The 17,538-nt window shown below is 42.2% G+C and overlaps 1 protein-coding gene across 1 annotated transcript in view; it reads right to left on the reverse strand.

The window, feature by feature from the left end:
- kif5aa (kinesin family member 5A, a) overlaps nt 1-17,329 on the reverse strand; it is a 39,524-nt gene extending 22,195 nt beyond the window's left edge. The window contains exons 1-13 of the mRNA XM_084121685.1: nt 16,375-17,329; nt 15,746-15,833; nt 15,548-15,621; nt 13,930-14,034; nt 12,486-12,534; nt 12,355-12,410; nt 11,378-11,465; nt 11,156-11,280; nt 5,959-6,063; nt 4,969-5,117; nt 2,913-3,061; nt 1,955-2,172; nt 1,270-1,338 (exon numbers count right to left, since the gene is read on the reverse strand). Of these exons, the coding sequence (XP_083977811.1) occupies nt 1,270-1,338; nt 1,955-2,172; nt 2,913-3,061; nt 4,969-5,117; nt 5,959-6,063; nt 11,156-11,280; nt 11,378-11,465; nt 12,355-12,410; nt 12,486-12,534; nt 13,930-14,034; nt 15,548-15,621; nt 15,746-15,833; nt 16,375-16,503 (1,404 nt within the window). The 5' untranslated portion in view covers nt 16,504-17,329. The remainder of the gene's footprint in view (nt 1-1,269; nt 1,339-1,954; nt 2,173-2,912; nt 3,062-4,968; nt 5,118-5,958; nt 6,064-11,155; nt 11,281-11,377; nt 11,466-12,354; nt 12,411-12,485; nt 12,535-13,929; nt 14,035-15,547; nt 15,622-15,745; nt 15,834-16,374) is intronic.
- Nucleotides 17,330-17,538: the final 209 nt, after the last annotated feature.

Raw genomic sequence — 17,538 nt, forward strand, 5'->3', positions numbered from 1 at the left:
CCTCCTTCAGCAAATAGACAGCATTGAGTTTACTGTTAATCTGTTTAATTTTGGTTTAATGAAGATTTAAAATACACTTTTCAACTTTTACATTTTTCAAGTATATGTATCTTCATATTAGGAAACTTTTACTTCACTACATTTGAAAGCATATTAGGGATGTACCGGTATGAAAATGGCAGATACCAATACCGATAATTCTTTATATTTAAGAAGCCGATAACCGATATATTGGCCGATAAATCGAAATCCAAATTTTTATACAATTTTTGAGAGCCTGATTACAAAAGTCTCACCATTAAAAGCCACGTCCCAAACACGCAATTAAAATGACGTTCTCATTATGATTTTATGTAGCCGATATGATTCGTCTTTCGTCCTGTGTGTTGAGAGCACATGGCTTGTCTTGTGTTCCCTCAGTCATGTGCTCTCCTGTGATTGTCTGGCCCCGCCCATCTTGTTTCCTGATTGTTGGTTCATTTGCCACACCTGTCCTCTCTCGTTACCCTCTTTTGTTTGCTTCTCTATTTAGTCTCCCTTTGTTTGCAGTCCTGTGCTGGTTCGTTGTCTATGTTTCTGCTACAGTCCAGTGGGAATGTCTTGATGCTGGTCTTGTTTTCCCCCACTGGGTAGTTTTTGTTTATTTTTTATTACTTAATAAATGCCCATTGTTTGTGCACTTGAGTCCTCGCTCCATTCCTCCAACCCCGACCGTGACCATCTGTGCGGGCTATAGGCTGCTTTAGGTCATTACTAAATAATCTAAAATTATGCAAATCAGAGCTTGCTTATTTGCAGTGGGGCGGTCAAATGAAAATTCGAACTTTGAATATTCGCTGAATTGAAATGGACCCCTGAGTGCAAAATGATCCTCCATCTTAAATCATCAGGGACAACAGAACATCCAGCGCTTGGTTTGTGCTTATTGATTGTTGTTCAACTGTATTTTTCCAGAAATAATATGTCAATATAATTTGAATTTGAAAATGAAAAATTCTAATTAAGGCCTGTTGATAGCCCTAATTTGCAGCTCATGCAAATTTAATGTCTGCATCTACTAATCTTTCGCTTTATTGATCTAATGACACATGGTTCTATTTTTGGAGAGATCACTAAATGATTCGGGAGCATTACAACAGTGTGCTGACTTATCTCGCATGTTTAATACTTTTTTTTGGTTTAGCATCTGAATTTAAACCTTTTAAATTTAAGCCTTTCACTATTTTGGAGTAATTAATATATTAACATGATCCAGATGTGACCTCTGACCTCATCCTGATCCAGGATCTGCTCCTTCAGCTTCTCCGCCAGCTGACACTGGAGATTGATCTCATCATCCTAGAACACACAGTGTAGGAAACAAGGGTAAAAAAACACTGACAGCAATAAAATCCTGTTTATCTTGTTATGCATATGCAGTCAAACCAAAAATCATTCAGACACCAGATATAATTTACGATATGTTTTCACTAGTGTGTGCAGGACAATATAGTTCATTTATGTAAGTGAGGATAGAAAAATAAAGTAAACTGTGACATATTCATCCCAAATATTCTCCATACAGAGACTACCAGTGAAATGTATAAAAATTTGGGAGCAAAAATGATTCGGACACTTTGAGCTGATCATGTTTTGCTGAAGTGTGTTTTGTCTTTAATTGCTAATGCTCTTTTTACACACAGACTGAACACAATGAAGCATTGCTTGGTGATTGGTTGAGCTAAACTGGTATTATCTAATTGTGTAGTTAAATTTAACAGCTGACAGATATTCAACATAATTCATGTGTGAGACAGTCTAACAGAAGGACGGACAAAACCAGTGAAATATCCACTGAGTTCATAACTCTGTGATGATGTGAGAAATGTTGAAGGAGTCTGAATAAAGCTTGGTTTGACTGTACACACTGTGATCTGATGCAGATCTGATAGACAGTGTTGATCATGTGACTGACCTTATCGTCCAGCTGGCGGTAGAGTTTGCGGATCTCTTCCTCATATTTCTGCCGCTCTTCCTCCGAGATGCGCACCACAATAGAGGAGGAGTCCGAGTCCCTGTCCCGCTCCCGCTGGCGCTCCGATGAGGACCTCTCGTTATCCAGAGACGTGTCCTCGATGACCTCCAGCTTCGCCACATCAGCATCCGTCTGCTCCGTCTCCGGCACGTTCTCTCCTGCGGGAAACACACACATCAGGCTACTGTAGGTGTTTCAGTAATATATGTATATATTTAAGAAAAATTTGTTAGTAATATATCAAATATTTATATATAATATAAATGATGTATAAATATATATACAGTATATACATGCAAATATTTCTTAAATATTTACATGCATGTGTGTGTATTTATATATACAAAGTAATTATACACACTACACACATTTATGTAAACACTCATTTTTATTTTGGATGCGATTAATCGATTAATACCAGATGTTTTATTGATGAATAAAGTGGCACACTTGATGTGGATTTGTGAATCTATTTGGTGTCCCATTTGTCACTTTATCAAACTTTTAAGTTAATATTTTAAGTAGGCTTGAGAGGATTTGTCAATTATAGACCCATCTAGCTCCAATCTCTCTTTTATATAAAACATTAGTTGCCTCCTTCCAACTATACTCACTTCTGCAGAGAAATGCTATCAGTCTTTAGACCCTGAAACTGTTAAAGACTTGCTTCTATCATCCGATTGTGGCTCTATTACTGGCCTTTAGTGCTGCTTTTGGACATTACTGGACCCTTTAAAAGTGTAAGGCTGAAACCGGCCCCGGGCCCCTGAGAGCAGTGTAAGACCGGCCCCTGAGAGCAGTGTAAGACCGGCCCCGGGCCCCTGAGAGCAGTGTAAGACCGGCCCCTGAGAGCAGTGTAAGACCGGCCCCGGGCCCCTGAGAGCAGTGTAAGGCTCACCGCTGCGCCAGCGCCTCAGCTCCAGCTCCAGCCTCTGGATGGTGTCCCTCAAGCTCTTGCTCTTCTCCTTCTCCTTCTCATACTTCCTCTTCCACTGCTCCGCCGTCAGCTCCAGGTTAATGGAGGCCGCGTTCTTGATGGTCTTAGCACTGCACACACACACACACACGGGTCTCAGTCTCAGAAATCAGAACTGCATTGCACTTCCTCTTCTTCTCCGCCACAATGTTCTGCAATTAATTGAAGCTAAACCTGCCACTGATTTACACTGACAGTGTGTTCAACACTCACGATGACACCAGAAACAATAAACGCTTTATAAAACAGTAAACGCTGTCACACGGCGGCTCTAGGGTCAGTGGATATTTAGCCATGACTGGGTCTGTTTTTATTTAAAGGAATTCATTAATTAAACGATTTCAAGTAATCAATCACGTAATCAATTTAAACTATTTGCAAAAAATATTTAAAATATGCTCACATTATCTCTAATATGTGGAAAATGCAAAGCACTCCTTCTCTTGTCACATTCAGTTATGAATCATGTAAATGATAGCATTTTTCAATTAAAAATGGCGACATTTGATAAACAGAAAAACCTGAGTAAGTTGCATCAGTTCTGCAGATTATTACTGTCGGTCAGTGAACATTTCAGTCGTAAAACTGCTGTCAAATAATAAATGTTTCGCTACTTCTTACCACACACTTTTTCACCGTTAAAACTGAAGCGTTACTGATAATTGGCACTCGTCTTTTGTGAACGGTAAGCCCTGCTTTCTTTGATCTGATTGGCCATCACAAGTTTGCAAAGATCATGATAAAATGTGTTAATAAAGAGAAGAGCTTGTGTTTTAAACCATATATTCTACTTTCTGTGAGATATTCGCTTATTACGTCTGTGCGTGACAGAGAAATAAAGAGTGTATTAGTGCTGAGTAAATGCAGTTGTCACTGTGTGTGTGTGGTCATTGGTCCTCTGAGCGGCAGGAAAAATAAAGCTTTTATTCAGATCGTGAGCTGATTCAGAGTCAGTCATGTGACGGGTCCTCTCGACTCTCATCTGCATCTACAGTTTATTGGCTATAATGACAGAATCGTGAAAGGGTAGAACATCTTCAGCGCAAGGGACTGATTTAAACGCCTCTGATTGGCTGTTGCGTTCAACAGACATGTTTGTGATTGGCTACAATGCTCAACGCTGCAGAGTTCATTGTCAGCAGTAACCTTTGATGCAAAGGGGGAAATATAAATATAATGCTGCAATATGCACTTTTCACGATTAGGAAATCGCAGCAACTGTACTCGTATAATCAGTTATTTGTCTGATTGATTGTTTCACCTCTATGAGAAAGAAAAGGTAAAAGATCATTCGGGCTGAAGTCCCTTTAGCCCAACCCAATTTACCTCGTTATATACGGTATGATGTTCACCTAACAGCCTACTACAGAAACTGAAAAAACGAATCAAATATAAAAATAAAGCACTGTATGATTTAAAAATATATTGATTATTTTTAATGCAGTTGTTCAAGAGCAGAGAGTGATTTTCTCTTTGTCCTTAGTTGTTTGATGAACATTAATGACAGACAGCCGCAGGTTTATCAGGCTACTGTCGCTTTAAGAGCTAATGCACAGATACACTACACTGACACGAAGCAGACTGCATTACATGACAGTCACGTGACAGGCTTCGGCTGATCTGGATGTGGAGTTTGGGCTTTAAGGAAGAATGAAAGCGCACTGCAGTGAAGGAGAGTACAACAGTGCAGCTCAATACTGGTTTTATCTAAATCATCGTGTTTCAATAATCGCTGGAAACTGAAACTGAAACCAAAGGTCAGTGATTGCACAACCCTAGAGCGTTGTCCAGTCCGTAACTGAACTCATACAGTAAAGATCCTGTTTTATCTCGATGAGATGTTTGTGCACATGAATTTGTTCCCTGGTTTCGTGACTTGTGGCCACATTGTACTAAAACAAGGGAACGAACTATTAGAACGAGGGAACACATGCTTAACTGTGTGTATTGTGCTCTGCGTGTGTGTGTGATGTGTTACCGCTGTCCGAACATCAGCGTGGACTTGGTCTCGGCGTCGTTGTAGCTGGAGGGAGAGCAGCAGATGAACATGGTGGTGCGACAGTTCCCTCCCAGAGAGTCCTGCAGGATCCTCGTCATCTTACTGTCCCGGTACGGCACATGAGTCTTCTGCTCACACACAGGAGAGACGAGCAGTGAGAGTGTGTGTGTGTGTGTCATCTTAGGGGCCGTTTACACCTGGCCACTTCATGCGTTTTCTCAGATGGGATAGCTATCCGATCGTGAAAAGACCAGGTGTAAATGCCCTCCGAAACGCATTCGAGACGGATTTGAATCCAATCGCTCAAACCACTTCAGGAGGAGATCTGAGACGCATTCCAGACGAAACTGGACAAGTGTAAATGCATCTGGTTGTTGAAACCACATATGTAAATTGTACTCCTCCCAAAAATGCTAAAAAATAAACGTGTGAGAGCGTGTTATAGGCTATATGTAATGTTATAGCCAGATATGATGACGCTCCTGGAACACGCATCACCGCAGATGAGCAGCTGAGCATCTATTCATTAAGCCAACGTGCAAACTATCACAAATCAAAGTGAAAGTAAGTCACAGACGCTTAACACACAATCATTATCATTAAAAGTAAAGAAATGAAATGATCTTCCAGGGCTGTTGCCGCTCTCTCTTATTGCGGTCTTTGATTTTGAAATTTTAGCTGATGATCAATAAAATGCAGCTCATATCTGTTGCTTTCGGTGACGTGCACTCCATTAAATCTGCATATAGCACGAGAATTGAAGATCGGATTTAAATCCGTTTCGCAAAAACACATTTATGTGACCAGGTGTAAATGGAATCGTTTTGATAAATCAGATAGCTATCCGATCTGAGAAAACACATGAAGTGGCCAGGTGTAAACAGCCCCTTACTGTCCCGGTACGGCACATGAGTCTTCTGCTCACACACAGGAGAGACGAGCAGTGAGAGTGTGTGTGTGTGCACTTACAGTTCCTTCAGCGAGGGCAGAGATGACGTTTCCCAGAGAAGACAAGGATTTATTGATGTTCTTGGCCTCGTCCAGAACGGCTCCGGCTGCACCAGTCTTGCTGACCTGTGTGTGGAGATACACAAGCTCAACCCGTCTGATGTCACTCAGTTCTGGCTCATTATGCAGATCAACTCAAGAAAAATGCGTTTCGAAAGAGTCATGATTGCTTCAACAACACATGATATCATGCATCAGCGAAGGGTGCCATCTTCATTTATAAAGCGCTTTTAACAATGTAAATGTTTCAAAGCAGCTTTACAGTCATAATAGGAAATTAAAGTAGCAGAGATTGTTTTGGCTTTACAGCAGCTCTAGAATAAAGTTATTGTCCAGCTAAAGTTAGTTTTGATTGATTCACTTCCATCGCAACGATCATTAGTTATTAACTCAGGGGCCGCTAACACGACACCGTTTTAACGTAGCCACGCGAGCCGGAATTATCCCAACAACGCTTTATCTGTAGAGAGGTAAAGAGAGGGAGGGAGGCCTTCACAGGGGAGAGACTAGTTGACATTTCAGGACTGCGTTGTCGTCGCGTCCAGGCGCAGATCCTTCATCAGATCTGGGATATGGCCTGGATCCGGCAGACTGCGGTAAACCTCAGGATAAACAGAGAGACTAATATTAGCGTAGATGCCATTCTTCTTATAATAGTAATATATAGTAATAAAAACACACTCGCTGTCGTCTGGCTAGATCTTGCCAAAGCCTACCCGAGTGTACCTCATCAGTTGATCCAAAGGGCTTTGGAACACTACCAAGTACCAACAGAGGTGGTTAAGCTGGTGATGTGACACATGGATTCACTGAAAATGAGGTTCACAGTGGGAAACTTTACCACCAAATGGCAAAGGCTGGAGAAGGGCATCATGGCAGGATGCACTATTTCAGTGGTCCTGTTCGTGGCTGCCATGAATCTTCCTCTGAAAGCAGGAGAGATGCAGTGTAGAGGTCCTAAAGCAGACGACGGCACAAGACATCCTGCCTGTCGGGCTTTCATGGATGATGTGACTGTGATGACCCCAGCAATTCAAGGAACACAGTGGATCCTAAGTGCACTGGAAAAGATGGCGACATGGGCACGGATGCAATTTAAACCAGAGAAATCCAGGAGCCTAAGTATCCACAAAGGAAAGTTGATGAGAAACACCTTCAGCATCCAAGGCTCAGAGATCCCAGTAATCCAAGACCAAGGGATCCGTTGTCTTGGAAAAAACTATGACCACTCCCTGAAGGACATCGGCAATCTCAAAGACACCAAAGTCCAACTGAACATCTGGCTTAAGGATATTGACACCAGTCAGTTGCTTGGGAGGTTCAAGGTATGGTGCTTTCAGTATGGCATTATACCCAGACTGCAATGGCCCTTCCTGTTTTATGACTTTCCTATGACACAAGTGGAAGCAATGGAGAGGATGTGCAGTAAGTTTGTGCGGAAATGGCTGGGTGTTCCCCCTTCCTTCAGCTCAGTGAACCTGTACAGCAAGACCTCCAAGCTCCGCTTGCCTGTTTCATCAGTAGCTGAAGAATACAAGGCCACCAAGGCAAGAGCAGTCAGCACGCTGCTCCTGTCAAAGGATGGGAAAGTCCAGCACGCTAGCAGGTCTATCAGGTGCGGCAGGAAGAGGAAGCCCCAAGAAGCGGTGTCGGAAGCTGAAGCACACTGGAAACATCAGGAGATTGTCGGAGTGGTCTGCCAAGGCCGCCTGGGACTTGGACATTACAACACCAAGAGGTGGAGCAAGGCCAACACCAAAGGCAAGAGAGAGCTTGTGGTGCGGAGGGTCCGAGAGGCAGAAGAAGAACACCGCCGTGTGAAAGCGGTAGGGCTGGCCTCTCAGGGGCAGTGGATGCAGTGGGATCAGGCACTCGAGTGATCACTGTCCTGGAAGGAACTCTGGGAAACCGACCAAGACAAGCTGACTTTCTTACTGACCTCTGACCTCTTGCCAACCCCAAATAATTTAAAGATCTGGGGCAAGGAAGAAGATCCATCATGCAAGCACTGTGGAACAATATCTTGACGGCATGCCCCAAAGCACTGGGAGATGGGCGGTACAGGTGGAGACACGACAAGGTCCTGACAGAAGTCGCCAAATGGGTGGATCTGCAGAGGGTCAAAGCCAACAACAATCTGGCACCACTGTCTCCAAAATTCTGCAACTTCCAGCGTGAAGGCAACCATACTCCCACGGTAAAGGCAACTGCCAAGCACCCGCCATCCATTCTACAGCGTGCTTTTGACTGGGAGATGCAAGTGGACCTGGGAAGTAGGCTTGTCTTCCCACAAGACATTGCAGCAACCTCACTCCGTCCGGATCTGGTCCTGATTTCCAGGAGCATCAAGACCATCTTAATAGCTGAACTTACGGTGCCACGGGAGGACAGGCTAGCTATCTCGCATCAAATTAAGAAGGCTAAGTACCAGGACTTGATTGATGAGACTCTTACCAAAGGATGGCACACAACTATGTTTCCCATCGAAGTCAGCTGTCGTGGTTTCCCAGCAACATCTTTGCGCTATTTCCTACAGAAGGTTGGCCTGGATCCAAAACATCTGAAGAAAGCTACCAGGGAGATAGCTTTGGCAGCTGAGACTAGCTCAAGATGGTTGTGGCTAAAGAGAGCCCACAGTTGGAACCCCTCTGCAGGCAAAGGCTAAATGCTCTTTGCTGCCCCACTCAGGTGAAGCGTACTGGTCAAGGGGTGAAACGCTAGTGAACCTGAGACACCTGCTGACGATGCAGAGGGGTCCTCAACAATGTGGATGCTCCGCCCACCTTCTCACCATGGAATACCATCACATAGACACCATATCCAAGTAGCTCTTGCAATTCCTGCTTGTAGCAAAGCATCTTTGATGTTTATCTCACCTTTATGATGTAACGAGTACATCAGGATTTATGGGAAGTGTTCCCGGTTCCGGCTGACCTGATCTATGCAGCCTAACATTGAATTATAAAAGTCTATAATGTTCTATGTGTATGCTAGGTCAAAGAGATGTGTTATTATTCTAGCTTTGAACTGACAGAGTGTGTTTGCTTCCCGGACAATGTTAGGAAGACTGTTCCAAAGTTTTGGTGCTAATAGGAGAAGGATCTCCCGCCAGCAGTCGATTTTGATATTCTAGGTATTATCAACTGGCCGGAATTTTGAAATCGCAATAGACGTGAAGGACTATAATGCGTTAAGAGCTCGCTCAAGTACTGCGGAGCTAAACCATTTAGTGCTTTGTAAGTAATCAGCAATATTTTAAAATGTATGCGATGTTTAATAGGGAGCCAATGCAGTGTTGACAGAACTGGGCTAATATGGTCATACTTCCTGGTTCTGGTAAGAACTCGAGCTGCTGCGTTTTGGACCAGCTGTAGTTTGTTTATTAAGCGTGCAGGGCAATCACCCAGTAGAGCATTACAATAATCTACCAGTATGTTCTACCAGTATGTTAGGTCGACACTGGTTTTAACTGGCTGGGACACACAGTATGTTAGGTCGACACTGGTTTTAACTGGCTGGGACACACAGTAGGTTAGGTCGACACTGGTTTTAACTGGCTGGGACTCACAGTAGGTTAGGTCGACACTGGTTTTAACTGGCTGGGACTCACAGTAGGTTAGGTCGACACTGGTTTTAACTCGCTGGGACACACAGTATGTTAGGTCGACACTGGTTTTAACTGGCTGGGACACACAGTATGTTAGGTCGACACTGGTTTTAACTGGCTGGGACACACAGTATGTTAGGTCGACACTGGTTTTAACTGGCTGGGACACACAGTATGTTAGGTCGACACTGGTTTTAACTGGCTGGGACTCACAGTAGGTTAGGTCGACACTGGTTTTAACTGGCTGGGACACATAGTATGTTAGGTCGACACTGGTTTTAACTGGCTGGGACACACAGTATGTTAGGTCGACACTGGTTTTAACTCGCTGGGACACACAGTATGTTAGGTCGACACTGGTTTTAACTCGCTGGGACACACAGTATGTTAGGTCGACACTGGTTTTAACTGGCTGGGACACACAGTATGTTAGGTCGACACTGGTTTTAACTGGCTGGGACACACAGTATGTTAGGTCGACACTGGTTTTAACTGGCTGGGACACACAGTATGTTAGGTCGACACTGGTTTTAACTCGCTGGGACACACAGTATGTTAGGTCGACACTGGTTTTAACTCGCTGGGACACACAGTATGTTAGGTCGACACTGGTTTTAACTCGCTGGGACACACAGTATGTTAGGTCGACACTGGTTTTAACTGGCTGGGACACACAGTATGTTAGGTCGACACTGGTTTTAACTCGCTGGGACACACAGTATGTTAGGTCGACACTGGTTTTAACTCGCGGGACTAGTGTGACATGGAGAGGTGGGGTAAAGTAATAATTACCAGAGCTTCTCAGTGATTTTAGTGAATTTTTAGTGAATTTCAGTGAATCTTTCTTTTTGGTAAACTCTGTGTACACAAACAATGTTGTCAATGCTGGAGTTCATGTGTAGAGCCGCTGGTGATACTTCCAGCACAGTTTCATGTTGTGTCGAGCCTTCTTAGTGTTTTAAAAATAGTGATTTTGATGCTGTCATAAAAGTGCCCTATTCACTCCCATTCACAAGGCATTTAACCTAAAACGAAAATACGGTCAAACTTAAAAGTGGCGTTTCCATTCTACTTATGCTTTTAAACGAAAGTCTGCCTCGGGTAGATTAACAAAAAGACCCTAGGTTGCATTTTGGCGAGACTTACACTTTAACTCCAAATCAGCTACATACATTCATCAATTAACCATTCAACAGAGGTGTAGAGTCCACGGGTCAGAAAGTAAAAGTCCTGCCATATGTTTATTACAGCCAGCTATTAGTTCATTAGTTTTATCTCCTGGCTGAAAAACTGTGCTAATTAGCAAATCCAGGTGATTGGAACAAAATACTGAGGAGGACTTTCTGATGTTTCTGGATGTTACACCTCTGCCATTCAATAGAGATGGCATTGATTCAATGCATTATCCAGCGCTGACGCCATTCATGGTAAATACCCCTAAACGTTAAAAGGATGATACGACAAATATTTCGCTATTTTTGATCCATGTAATTAAAGTCAATGGGGTCCAATGTTGCGTGTAACCCCAACACTAGTAAAAAGAGTTCAGACCTTCTCGCTGCCGGCCAGATCCACCAGGTAGAGTTTCCCGCAGAGCTTCTGCTCCGTCTCCACGTGCTCCTGCTTGATGTTGATCAGGAAGATGCTGTGACTGCGAGAGCTGTGCTCGTTCATGTCTGCCACACAACAACACCGCGTTTACTCTTCACTCTCCTCATATCATGTGTTTCTGCAGCTACGGTCAGTGAGATTATAAGGAGTGTGAGCACTCACTGGTGACGGCCACGTGCCGGTTGGACTTGCCCTCGTCGATGACGTCCATGACCTCTTCCGGACTGGAGACGAAGCGCTCAGTGCAACCCTGATAACACACACTTCATTAGCGTGAACGCAACCCTGATAACACACACTTCATTAGCACTGGCAGAAAGCTTAAAGGAGGAGTTCACCTCAGAATTAACATTTCCTGATCATTTACTCCTTTACCCCACATCAACGAAGATGTTCATGTCTTTCTTTCTTCAGTGGAAAAGAAATGAAGGTTTTTGAGGAAAACATTCCAGGATGTTGGACCAGCGGACATTTTATAAAGAAATAAACATTTATACACTTTTAACCACAAATGCTCGTCTTGCTCTAGCTGTGATGCGACACACATTACGTAATCAGGTTGAAAGGTCACGTGTGTTCTGGTTTATAAATGTAGAGTAGAGCGAAAAACTCCATCTCATTCTCTCCTCCAACTTCAAAATCGTCCGACATCGTTGTTTGACCTTTTATTTATTAGGATTTTTTTACTTAGTCTTTGCACGTTGGCTTTGTAAACACTGGGTCTGTTCTTACGCCTACGTCACGTGTGACCTTTCAGCGTTATTATGCAATGTGTGTCGCATCACAGCTAGAGCAAGACCAGGATTTGAGGTTAAAGTATATAAATGTTTATTTAGTTATAAATGTCCGCTGGTTTGTCTAGATCAGACTCTTAATCCTCGGCTGGATCGTGTCGAGACTTTGAAGCTGCACTGAAACTCACATCTGGACCTTCGACCCGTTGGACCCCATTGAAGACACTATATGGAGAAACACCCTGGAGTGTTTTCCTCAAAAACCTTCATTTCTTTTCCACTGAAGAAAGAAAGACATGAACATCTTGGTTGATGTGGGGTAAAGGAGTAAATGATCAGGAAATGTTAATTCTGAGGTGAACTACTCCTTTAATCTCACTCTCACTGAATATGCTGATCGTTCACCTTCACGTAAGGAACCCGGTTCTTGTCCTCGTGCACAGACAGGTTGGTCTTCGTGACTGAAGAGGAAAGAAACACAATGAGGAGTATTGTAGGGAATTCGTTACTCTGCACTATTTCTGTTTCCTACAAACCGTCCAGGAGATCCCGGATCTTCTCCATGTAGATCTCGAAGTAGGACACCTGAGGAGAGCAAACACTGCTTTTGAGAGCACTGGTCGAGCACAACTAGCATTTATTTTTCTTGCAGGAATAACATTTATATGCTTTTGAATCCTAAATGTTTCCAAACTCTTTGGTCAAAAACTCGTGACTGAGTGTGTGTGTGTGTGTGTGTGTGTGTGTTAGTGAATCATGTCCGGATATAACAAAAGGGGAAATTAAACTAGGCTGATGTCTAGGTTTATAAACTCGTGACTTTGAGTAACAAAGTGAAGCAAACAAGAAAACAGAGTTTGCTTCTACCTAGTAACAGAAGGGTTTGCATATGAACAACCAATCAAATTGTAGGGAAATGATGTATCATCATGTCCACTTTGCCATGCTCCTACTCTATAAAAACTGTTGTATTTTTGCTGGTGGGATTCTCTCTGAAATTGGTCTGAGATCCTCCAGCCGTGAGAAAGCATATTCGAAGGCATTGTCTGGAGTCTGTCTAGTTATTGCAGTGCAGCAGGGTTAGTGGGACACTACAGACCTTATTCCCAAGTGATATTGTTCACAAAGGAACGAGACGTCGTTAGATTGCGGTCAGGGAACTATAATTATTAAGCCCCGTTCACACTACAAGCGACAAAGCAACACAAAAGGATGGGGCGTGTCTGGCGACGCAACAAAGTTGAGATCTGTTCAACTTTATGCAAATGAAGAGCGACTTTCGGGAGCGACAACCAATAGGAGTGAAGTCAGTGGAGCGCACGTGATCCGTCACTCTTCAGTGCCGAGTCCGACCGAGGCAAGTTGAATGAGAAGCTCATTTTAGCAGTCAGAAACGTTCCTATAATGTATGATAGGTCTCTGTGTACATACAGTGGTACTCGTCATGCTGACTCCGAGACTGAATGGTTTCGTGAACCCAGATAGACCGACATTTGCCCGTTTGCTGCAGTTAAATAGCCGCGATGGCAAAGAGCACTCGCTGTTTCTCGTTCATCTTTAATATTATGCATTTCATGAACTAATTTCATTTATATTTAGACTTTTCCTTACAAAACGTTTGTTTGTAGCAGCAAAAAAAACAGATTTGTTGTCTACAACATGGAGTAACATCCGTGAATGTCACTCACAAACATTACTAGGCAACCAGTAGTGGGAACGCCCACTAGCGACCGCACCGCCAGCCACTGGCGACATGCAGCGACAGTCTCTTGTAGCGTGAACGCAGCTTTAGGCCTTTTATGCGGTCAGAATAGCTACTCTTAGGAGTCAACCCGAGCCGTCAGAGGTGAAGTCATGTTTAATGTTATAGTTTAGAGAGTATAATGTTTATAATAGATATAGGTTATAATTGAAGTATAATGTTTAAAAGTGTCGACTGTAGGTAAACTCAAGTCAGGTGTTCAGGGGGAACTCTAGTACCTTGATGTGGAACTCCAGGTTCTCGTCCATGGAGAAGATGTGGTTGAAGATGTCCTCTGCGATGCGGGGGATGATGCCCATCTGCTGCGGGTCGTGCAGGTTCCCCTGAAACACACACGTCATTAGTCAAACTCATCCTGGTCTGATCCGAGCCGTGTCTAGTCAGCTTTATTTATATAGCGCTTTATACAATACAGATTCAAAGAAGCTTTACAGGGATAACAGGAAAATCATGATTCAGTTCGGCAGCTCTAAGAGAAAGCAGTGTCACTGTAAAGATCAAACTCTTCAAGGGTCTTTAATTGTCCTTCCACACACATCTTTACATGGAGGAACGAAACGAAGCACTAAGGTCCCGGTCAAAACACAAGATCAAAGCATTAACCAATGAAACATCAGAAACTAGAGTGCATGTCTGCGCCGCTTCCTCAATAAATGGCACAATAGCTATAAAAAACTAAAATAAACAATGCAAGAATAAAAACTGTGCAATAATTAGAAATAAATTAGGACATAAATAGTCAAATATTGTTGCACAAAAAATGTCTAAGTAATACTGTTATATTTGTTTTTATTCTATATCATCTTTGTTATTGCACGCACAGTAGAAGAGCAAGAATGTGTCAGTCATTTATTAGTATAATAAAAGTAATTGATTTAGTTGTTCGTCTATAAAGCCGTTCGGTTAAATCAGTGATGTCATCGTCCGGCTCGGTTCAGATCAATACACAGAGCAAAGGCTCGCATGATGGTTCAGACAGCACAATAAATCCATATGCATATATTATTATGCATTGTGTATTATTTATTAGATACATCAGGAAAAAAGTATTTTATCGTTGTCAATTCGTGGCAGAATGTTGGTAACTTACACAGACAGACGTGTGTCTAATCGTTCTGATGATATGGTGATTTTCTCTTTCTACATCTTTTTTTATTATTTTTTTAACAATGTTGTGCTGCTCATTTTGGCCAGGTCACTTCCATTTTTAATCTTTTAATAATGTGAAAATATGATACACCGGTGTTTTGTTTATCTATGTATCATCTTTTTACTCTTTTAATTCCTTTTAGAACTGATTTAATTTTCCTTGTTTTTATTTTGTGATTATTTTAATTTATTGAACCAATGACACAAACCAAACCAAAACAAAACAAAAGATTTTAGTAGTGATGTTTAACATATGTTATGCTAAATATTTGCCATTTTGAGAGCAAAGTCATTTTATTAAACTTTTGACTGGTTTTGCTATTTTTATAGTGTAAAAAACGGTAACACTTTACAATAAGGTTCATTAGTTAATGTATTAACTAACATTTGTTACAGTATTTATTCATCTTTGTTAACTAACATTAACAAAGATTAATACATTTTGATAAAAAACAACCTTTGATTTTAATAATGTATTAGTAAATGTTGAAATGAACATTAACTAAGATTAATAAATGCTGTAGAAGTATTGTGCATTCTTAGTTTATGTTAACTAATGTAATTAACTAATGTGAACTAATGAACCTTATTGTAAAGTGTTACCTAAAAAACGAATGCAAAATGAACTCTTGATAATGTTTCTGGAATTAAAACTGTGTAATAATGTAACAGTGTAACCCACTGTACCTCCATGGTGTGAGTCTTCCCAGAAGAGGTTTGTCCATAGGCGAAGATGGTGCCGTTGTAACCTCCCAGCACATCTACACACACACACACACACACACACACATCATCCCTCCAGTATACGCCTGGCGAACGCTATCCTCACAGCTCAGATGTAACGAGTTCAGCTATAGACATGAAACACACTCCACACACACTGACCTTTGACGATCTGCTTGGCACATGTGTTGTACACCTGCTCCTGAGTGGTGTTAGTGGGAAACACACGGTCAAACGCGTACGACTTTCCCTGCGGACACATAAACACACAGAGGAAACGGGAACGTCATTGTTTGGACTCAGATATTGATTATTAGACCATTAATCACGTCACAGAGATATAGACGGAGGAACAGACTGTCTCAGTTCAGCTTTATACACTATAAGCCTTTACAGACCTGTGATGACTTTCACATTCAGCTTTCACTACATATACATGTATTACAGCTTAGCAAAATAAAACCCTCCCCCTCCCCAATAACTGTTACATTATCATCATCAGCCACTCCCTGCATTCATTCAAACTATCTCTCACACATACATACATATATATACATATATATATATATATATATATATATATATATATATATATATATTATACACACAGACAGAACTATATTTATTTTGGTTTATTTTAGCTAGACTCAGATTAGGCCTCGAGCCTCTATATGTGCTGACGTCATACTGACACTGTCGCGCGCATCATCATCATCATCATCATTCGTATCATCATTAATGTCTATATTAGTGTTGAATGTGCGGTAAATCTGGATAAAGGAGATGGTTACCGCGATGATGACCGTGTCGTCCCCTTGGAAGCTGGGCAGGAACTTGTCTCCGCGCAGGATCTCCGCCTGGTTCAGAGGCCTGAAGCGACACAGCACTTTAATATTACACTCGGCTACGGCGTCCGTCATGATCACACAGTATAAGCGAGTTTATATTAGAACAGCAGAAGACGGCGAGGAACGGGCTGAGCTCGAGCTAATGGCGTCAGGCGAGAAACAGAAGAAGATGCTGGTGTCTGCTGGAATCCTTCTCTTCAGGGTTATCTGTGTGTGTTATCTGTGTGTGTTATCTTGTCCTGCTGGAGTCAGTCGCAGTGATGCTGGGATGGCGAGTCTTCTCTTCAGGGTTATCTGTGTGTTGTGTTCGCAGTGATGATGGGATGGCGAGGATGCTGCTGTTGTCATGAGGATGCGGAGCAGGGCGTGGCTGAGGACCACTCGCGCAGGGGGCGGGGCTAACCGCGACACGTCCTCCTCCTCACTGCTTATTTCACTAGACTTGTCATATCTCTAATGAATATACCGTTTTTTGATTAATTAATCAATTTGTACACTCTGGCAAGTGTTTATTATTATTATTCATTTTTATGTATTAATATGTAAATTCTGTATACTGTATATTACTAATGTTCGTTGGATATATATATATATTTTTTTTTAAACGGCTTATTTTCACTTATATGCACTCGTGTCAGACGTCATTATTCAGATTTTAATCATAAATAACGATGATCTCTGCTCTGCTGAAGTGAACCCGCGGTCACGTGGTGCCCGTGACTTTCCTCAGCGCTGCTCGGGACGGGCCAATCACAGCCGGTTACTGGATTATTCTGTCATTATATAGTCAGATTTTGTGACGGAGCAGTTTTCTAACAACATGTGCCTCGGTATTTACTGTAACAGTGAAAGGTCTCTCAAAGTACCGCTGTACTGTGAGTAAAACCCTGTAGACCAACTTCCCTCATGATCATTCCTGCAGAAGAACATGCTCAACTATAGTGCTCTGTATTTCATCAGGAATAAATGTCTTTTGACCCTGTCCTCTTCATTTTTATTTTCCTCTTTTCTTCCTCTTTCTCTCCCACGGGATTCATTTTCCAAAGCACATAATTCCCCATGGCCCTTATCCTGAGACTCTGATTGGTGTGTCATCAGGTTTGTTAC

This window comes from Abramis brama, assembly GCF_963993115.1.
Source record: "Abramis brama genome assembly, chromosome: 8".
In the NCBI taxonomy this organism is placed as follows: domain Eukaryota; kingdom Metazoa; phylum Chordata; class Actinopteri; order Cypriniformes; family Leuciscidae; genus Abramis; species Abramis brama.